This window comes from Pterocles gutturalis, unplaced genomic scaffold (assembly GCF_000699245.1).
Source record: "Pterocles gutturalis isolate BGI_N339 unplaced genomic scaffold, ASM69924v1 scaffold15299, whole genome shotgun sequence".
In the NCBI taxonomy this organism is placed as follows: Eukaryota; Metazoa; Chordata; class Aves; order Pterocliformes; family Pteroclidae; genus Pterocles; species Pterocles gutturalis.
The window spans coordinates 2,964-10,669 of record NW_010135991.1 but is presented as its reverse complement, the minus strand read 5'-3'; the positions used below and the strand labels follow the sequence as shown (position 1 = coordinate 10,669).

General features: G+C 53.2%; 1 protein-coding gene across 1 annotated transcript in view; it reads left to right on the top strand.

Annotated features, from left to right (window-relative positions):
• Positions 1-819: 819 nt before the first annotated feature.
• The window catches only part of LOC104468113 (DNA polymerase epsilon catalytic subunit A-like), a gene marked incomplete at both ends in the record, with an annotated part of 9,819 nt that continues 2,932 nt past the window's right edge, over positions 820-7,706 (top strand). Inside the window, 10 exon segments of the mRNA XM_010082137.1 lie at positions 820-1,034; positions 1,325-1,427; positions 1,622-1,702; positions 1,779-1,910; positions 2,004-2,207; positions 2,531-2,737; positions 4,215-4,358; positions 4,774-4,914; positions 7,191-7,344; positions 7,432-7,538. Of these exon segments, the coding sequence (XP_010080439.1) occupies positions 820-1,034; positions 1,325-1,427; positions 1,622-1,702; positions 1,779-1,910; positions 2,004-2,207; positions 2,531-2,737; positions 4,215-4,358; positions 4,774-4,914; positions 7,191-7,344; positions 7,432-7,538 (1,488 nt within the window).

Sequence of the window (7,706 nt, the reverse complement as noted above, 5' to 3'; positions counted from 1 at the left end):
CCGGAGCAAAAGAGATCCGGAAACCAAAAGGGACAGTCTTCCAGGGGGTCCTCACCTATATACTGGGCATTACGTGTATGTTATGGAATAGATTATTGGCCACTCTGGGTCTCCATCACGAACCTAAGATCAAATCCTGGGCTGGTCACTGGGGCTGTGCTCCCTCCCAGCTTCTCCTGTTTGCAGACAGCCAGAGAAGCTGAAAGACCATGGCAGCCGCGTAAACATCACTTTTTATCAGCTTTCTTCTGAGCACAAATCCCACACACAGCCTCTTGCTAGCTATTAGGAAGAAAGTTAACTCTGTCTCAGCTTAACCCAGGACAGTCATCTGCTCCACGGAGGTGGTGTGGTGGCCCTCATCCCTCAAGGACGTTGGCTAAGGGCATTCACTGAGGCGGAGGATGACAGAGCCACTTGCCTGCGGAGTGTTTTATGAGGAACACAGAGACATCAGCTGTACCATAACTGGCTAGAGCAGAGAAAACACAAGAAACTGGGGGCAGATGAGAGGCACCAAGAGCCTGGCTGGGTCCTTCTGTTTTGCGATGACCTTGTACAAGTTCTTGGTGGGCCCAGCTACTTTGTGCGTACAACACAAACCAGTGGTGCCGCAGCCCAGCCACGGCATAAACCAATGCAACCCTCTAACCCACACTCTCTTTTTAAGCGGTCACATTGGCAGCTGCAACAGGGAGCAATTCCCAGTGTCCCCGTAAGGAGCCACACCAACTGGGTGTAGGTGCGCCCTGTATCTGACAGCAGCAAGGTTTGATCATTAGGTTCTTGCTAGCTTTGGGATTTTTTCCTCCCTTTCAGGCTGCCAACATGCCTGATTCGGAGCTGTTTGAGCTGATCTCAGAGAACCGGTCCATGTCACGCAAGCTGGAGGAGTATGGGGAGCAGAAGTCCACCTCCATCAGCACTGCCAAACGCCTGGCAGAGTTCCTGGGGGACCAGATGGTGAAGGATGCAGGGCTGAGCTGTCGGTTCATCATTTCCAAGAAACCAGAAGGATCTCCAGTCACTGAGAGGTAACCCCATCTTGAGGGGCCAGGGCTTTTGACAGTGTGGGGTCAACCAAGAGGGGAGGGGCAGGGTAGCAGGAGGTGGGTGAGCTGGTGTGGTGTGGCCAAGTGATCCCCTGTCTGCTGGCTCAGATGTGAGCAGGACTAACGATGGGTAATGACGTATAACTGCTGCACAGTGGCCTTGCAGGGGTGGGAGGAGAAGCCTGGAGGGTCTCCGCCGGCTGGGAGAGGGGATCGTGTGCTGCCAGGACCTTGCTCCGGGTGACTAATAAGTGATTCCCTGCCTTCCCCAGGGCCATCCCCCTCGCCATCTTCCAAGCCGAGCCCAGCGTGCGCAAATACTACCTCCGAAAATGGCTAAAGAGCCCCTCGCTGCAGGACTTCAACATCCGTGCGGTGAGTGGGGCATCCCTGTGCATGGGATGTGCCAGCCCTGGGCTTGTCCCTTCGGAGGTGTGACCTGGGCAGGTGCTACTTGCGCTCACAAAGCAGGGTGCTGGGAGCGAGGGTCTCGGGGAGATGCTTGATCCTGCATTTGGTGGCCTTCTGCTCAGCTTTCTTTGCTACCTGCTGCTCTGCCTTCTTCACAGATCCTGGACTGGGACTACTACATTGAGAGACTGGGCAGCACCATCCAGAAAATCATCACCATTCCTGCAGCCCTGCAGCAGGTATGGGGCAGTTGGGGGGGCAGGAGAAGAAGGGCTTTGGTGGGGGGACTCGGTGTGATTTGGAGATGCTCTCCAGGTGAAGAACCCGGTGCCACGGGTCCGGCACCCAGACTGGCTCCACAAGAAACTCCTGGAGAAGAACGATGTGTACAAACAGAAAAAAATCAATGAGCTCTTCACTTCGGAAGGCAAGAGACAGGTAAAGAGGGTGAGGGGAAGGTGCTGGCTGTGCTGGTGGGGCTCTTCTCCTGCAACCCACGTCCTCCTGCTGTCCTTGCTCCCTCAGGTCCTTGCCAACCAGCCCTTGGAGGGAACGCCCAGCTCACAGGTTGGTGACATAGAGGACTTTGGGGCTCCCAAGGCCCTTTAGCCACTGGTTCCTAATGCAAATAAGCGGAAGCGAGTCCCTGCAGCAGAAGAAAGCCAACAGATGTCCCAGTACCTGGAGCTATCCCAGTCCTGGCGAGAGATCCTGGGTCCACCTCCACCACTGGGCACCACCAAGGTAGGTGGAGCAGACTGGGCGGGAGATGACCTGGGGCTGTGCTCGTCCACCCAGGCAGCTTGGGTGCTGCCAGCAGTGAGCTGCGAGTCTCCCGAAACCCTTTGTGTGCCCATGGCTCAGGGCTACAAGGAGAAATATCACCAGGAGATGGAGAAATATAACCACCCATGGAGAAAAAGGGGGCAGTGGTGGCTTCACAGCTGAGGCAAGAACATGATGTGGGGCTGGGGTATGGAGGGCTCAGCTGTGTGGCGCGGTGTTGGGGGGCTGGGAAGCCTGTGCTGGTTTCTGGCTCAACTCATGCACGCTGTCACCCCACGCAGGAATTTTTGGTCTGGGTGCGCTACCACCAGAAGAAGTGGGAGCTGCAGGCTCGGCAGCGGCGGGAGCGGCGGAAGAGGCGGCGTCTGGAGGATGGTGGGGTGATGGCGGGTGGAGGAGTGGTCCGCGATACCCTCTCCAAAGGGCTGAGCAGCTACCTGCGCAGGACAGCGCGCAGCATCCTGGACCTGCCCTGGCAGATCGTGCAGGTACCTGCCACCAAGGGCAGCTGAGGGCATAAGCCTCGCATTTACACTGTCTGTGGTCAAATGGTGAAGTTCATCGTTAACTGCAGGTCCTGCTGGACCCCATGCCCCTCTGGTGTTAACCCAGGGGAGGCCAGGTGGGGCTGCAAAGCCTCAGGCTGACGCGTATCTGTGTGGAAACGGGAGCCCACATGGTCATTCTTGGTGGTGAATCTGGGACGTGCATGTAGATCTGCTAGTGAGACATAGGCAGCACTCTGCAGTAGTCACTGACCACAAAAACACCAGCTGAGGTTGGTGGCAGTTCTGGGGTCCAGCTGGTCCAAGCTCAAGCAGAGCCACCCAGAGCCAGTGGGTGTTGGGTATCTGCAAGGATGGAGTCTCCACAACCTGCCTGGGCAACCTGTGGCAGGGCTCGGTCACCCTCACAGGGAAAAACTGTTTCCTGATGTTTGGAGGGAACCTCCTGTGTTCTAGTTGTCATGGGTAAGCAACGTGGTTGCTCCTTTCCCCCGTCTTTCCCCCTCCCGGCAAGATGGGGGAAAGAATGAGAAAAAAAAAAAAAGGTGGAACCTCGTGAGTTGAGGTAACAACAGATATTAATAATACAATGCGAGAAAAAGAGAAGATAGTAACGAACAGGATTATAGAATGGAAAGACCTCACCACACCAAAATGCCCCACAAAACCCCCACACCCCTCTCCCGGCTAGCTTCCCCTATATCCTGGGCATGACCTATTGCCTCTGGTCCTGCCCCTGGGCAGCAGTGAAATGAGCCAGGGTCCATCCTTCTTGCACATCCCTTCAGATGTTGATATATATTGATGAAATCCCCCTGGGCTTCCTCTGCTCCAGGCTGGACAGTCCCAGCTCTCTCAGCCTTTTCTCATGTGAAAAATGCCTCAGTCCCTTCCTCATCCTTGTGGTGTCCCTTCGTTGGACTCTTTCCAGTATGTCCATGTCTCTCCTGTACTGGGGAGCCCAGCGCTGGGCACAGTGTGCCTGTGATGGACACAGGATTCCAGCGATGCCTGGAAGCAGCCAACATACAAAAGCAGAGGTGGGACGGTGCCATCCAGGTGTTTTCACAAATCCTCGTTACGCATGGCCACCTGAGCCCGGCCCCCTGCCACCCACTTCATCTTCCAGAAAGGCCTCCAGAGCTGCTGCAGCCCTTGTGCGAGCATGAGCTGGAGCTGGGACGGCTGGCCCAGGATGTCAGTGACCTGGCTAACATCAAGGGTCGCCTTGAGTTTCCCAGCCAGCCTTAGCCAGGGAGTTTTCTCCACGGTGCCCTGGGACAGCAGCAGGACATGAGGACTCCAGCACTGAGAGCGAGGGCTCTTTAAGCCCCCTGCTCTCTTTGTGGCCACCAACCGGCCATCTAGACCCACAGAGTGCTCCTCAGCTTAGACATAAGCGCTGATAACATGTTGGATCTCCCTGCTCATGCTAACTTTGTACCCCCGTGTCCTGCAGATCGCTGAGACCAGCCAGCCTGGGCTGTTCCGTCTGTGGGCAGTGATCGGGAGCGACCTGCACTGTATCAGGCTGAGCATCCCCCGGGTCTTCTACGTCAACCAGCGCGTCCCGAAGCCGGAGGAAGGACCAGCCTACAGGAAGGTGAGGACCTGCCCCTTCTGAGGTTAGGTGGTGTTGGGTTGAGGGTTGGACTTGATGATCCTTGAGGTCTTTTCCAACCTTAATGATTCTATGATTCTGGAAGGGGAAACAGCCACTTGCGTTGAGATAAGGCGCTTCACCAATATTACAAGCATCACTCTCCTATTCTGTCCATGTACCTCATCCAGTCTTTGGTCTGTCTGCTAATCCCAGCCTGCCCAGAAAGCAGGTTCTCTGTTATGAGAATTTGTAACGTGCATGAGCATAAACCACGGATTTCCTTAGGAGAGAGGAGCACCAGGAGCTGGGCTGGCTCAGACCCCAGCTCCTTGCAGCCCTTAGAATTGCCCCAGCTCTTGGCAGCGGTGCCACATGGTGTGACATGCCCTGCTGAGCATGTCCCTTGCCTTGGCAGGTGAACAGGATCCTGCCCCGTTCAAATTTAGTTTACAACCTGTATGAATACTCCGTCCCTGAAGACATGTACCAAGAGCACATAAATGAAATCAACGCGGACCTCTCTGCTCCGGACATCGAGGGAGTGTATGAGACACAGGTAACTCCTCTGGGTCCTCGTTTTTAAGGATTAATGAGTGGTAGCTCAATAGTTTGAGTGCCGATGGCACAGGAGAACACCTAGCACTTAAAAATTTAACAATTTGGTGAGACACCAAAGATCAAAGACTCTGCACAGCAGAGTTCCGGGGAGTATGCCCATATTTGTATGGGCAGAGACACTGAATATCAGCAGGTGGTTTAAGGCATGTCAGGCAAAGGGGGTTTGGTTTATCTGGAGTTAGGAAACTTTGGGGAAAGAAGGCAATTAAACAGAAAGGGTGATTTTCCTCTAAACCAAACCAGAACCAGCCTGCTGGTGTTTGAACCAGAAAATATGAGTATGTAAAGATGGAGGAAAGCCCAACACATGTGGAGTCATACATAGGTCTGGGTGCCCTGTCCTCTAAAACAAGGTTATAAAAGCTTTAGAAAGAAGAATGGGTTACAACTGGAAAGTCTGGGAAGAGCCAGAACAACCTAAAGGAAGTTCAGTACAAAGCAATCAAGCCAAAATTAAACTTACCAGAGCTGTTAATGCTGAAAGCCTGAAAGTGAAGGCAGGAAACTGAGATGGATTCTTCTAATGAGGACACTGGTTTGTTCAGCAGCTCAAAAGCTGGTGACAGAAATTTAATCAAGACACTGTAGTGTCAGGACCTGGCCTATATATGGAAGGGGCAGAGTAGGTCGCATCATTGTAAGAACAGAGCTATACGTTAAAGAAAGCATAAAGGCAAGTGAATCTACTTCTAAAATGCAATGTAGAATTATTATGGATCAAAAGTTTTTGCCTAAGTAGGACAAGCTTGGTGTGAGCAGTGGTGCCATTAGCTACGAAATGCTTTGTGAGATGCAAGAGGCTGCAAGGGCAAAAAGAGCATCCTAAAGTTGGGAGACTTTAGCTACTGGTTACTGGTGTAGCCTGGGAAGTGTTACAGTGGGGTGTGATTAAAAAAACCTTAGATTTCTGCTTTTAGAGGATTTGGATAAAGGTCCCACAAGGCAAGGCACAACTCTCAATTTACTAAGCAGCATCCAAAACTTATTTCACGTTACTCTGCCAAAGTGACTGGCATGTACACAAATTCATCATATCTGTAAGAGGTCTTCCATTAGCAAACCTGAATCCTCTCCACTACCATAACGGACCAGGTAAAATCAAGAAGCAGCTAGCTAAGAGGAAGTTAAAACTAGCAAATGGAGTAAAACAAGGCACCTGGAGATGTTTTGCAGATACAAAAGGGAGAGAGATGATCATGGGGTTTCAGCATGTCTTGTGCAGGGGGAGGCTGAGTGAGCCGGGGCTGTTCACCGTGGAGAAGAGGCTTAGGGGACCTTCTGGATGGGAGAAGTAAAGCAGAGGAGCCAGGCTCTTCTCAGTGGTGCCCAGGGAGAGAACGGGAGGCAGCGGGCACAGACTGAAACATGGGAAATTCTATGTAAACATCAGAAAAAACTTCTCCTGCAGGGGTAGTTGAGCAGGTTGGCCAGAAGGTTGTGGAGTTTCTGTCCTCAGAGATACAGAGAACCCAGGTGGCCACAGTCCTGGGCAAGGAAAGATCTGTCTTGATCTTTAAACATCTGCAGTGCAATTCTGAGCGTGGTCTCCAGAAAATGTAGCAGGACTAACACAGGAGAATGACGAGGAGGATGCAAGGGAGGTGAACAGCTTCCTTGTAGTGATGAGACTTAGGGACACTGGAATGCTTTGGCTTGCTGAAGAGATCTGAAAATGGGATGTACTAGGGGTCTATAAAACCAAAACTGGCGTGAGGGAAGCGTGATTAGGCAAGGAATGCTTATTGCTTCTCACTGTTTTGGGACTAGGTCCCACAGCAAGTCATGCAGGACAAGTCTTCTGCAGTGGTGCAGTTTAGAGCTGTAGGGTTAATAAAACAGGGGGAATCAGTGGTGGATCTCTCATTGTGCCAGTTATCTGGTGGTTCAGATGAAGCCTTTGTCTTGAGGAAGTGCCAAACCACAAGTTGCAGAGCTGCAAGATTGCCCAGATATCACTTCACACATCCTCCAAAGTACCTGCTGCTGCCCTTCATGGTGGGATCTGGGCTGAGGCGTGAACACATGTGAATTAAGAATTGAGATACCTGTTCTGTATCTCCAGCACCAGCAAGGGTGCTAATACCAAACTCATGCTTGAGGCACCTCAGATATGTCCTGCCTGTGGTTTTTAAGCTGGGTTGTTCTAGGTCTAAACCCCTGAGAGGAGCTTGGTAGCAGAACGTTGATCCCCCACATCTCTCCCCATGGTTACAGGTGCCGCTGCTGCTCCGTGCCCTGATCCAGCTGGGCTGTGTGTGCATGGTCAGCAGGCAGCTTGTCAGGCACCTGGCGGGGCAAGAAGCTGATACCTTTGACATCGACTACCTGGAGATGCGCTCGCTGGCCCAGTTCACTTACCTGGAGCCAGGTGAGGCACCCTGGGAGGGGGGCTCGTGGGGCACCCAGGACCTGCTGCCCGTGGGTACCACTGATGCTCTGTGCTCTGTGTCCCTAGGAAGCATCCGCCACATCTACCTCTACCACAGCTCCCAGGGCAGCAAGGCGCTCCTGGGCCTCTTCATCCCCGCACAGCGCAAAGCTGCCGTCTTTGTGCTGGACAAGGTAAGGTAGGACTGTGGAGGCTGGAGGATGGGGGGTACTGGTGGATGAAAAGCTGGACGTGAGCTGGCAATGTGCACTTGGAGCCCAGAAACAACCGTGTCCTGGGCGGCATCACCGGCAGCACAAGCAGCAGGGCGAGGGGGGGGGTTCTGCCCCGCGCGTCTGCCT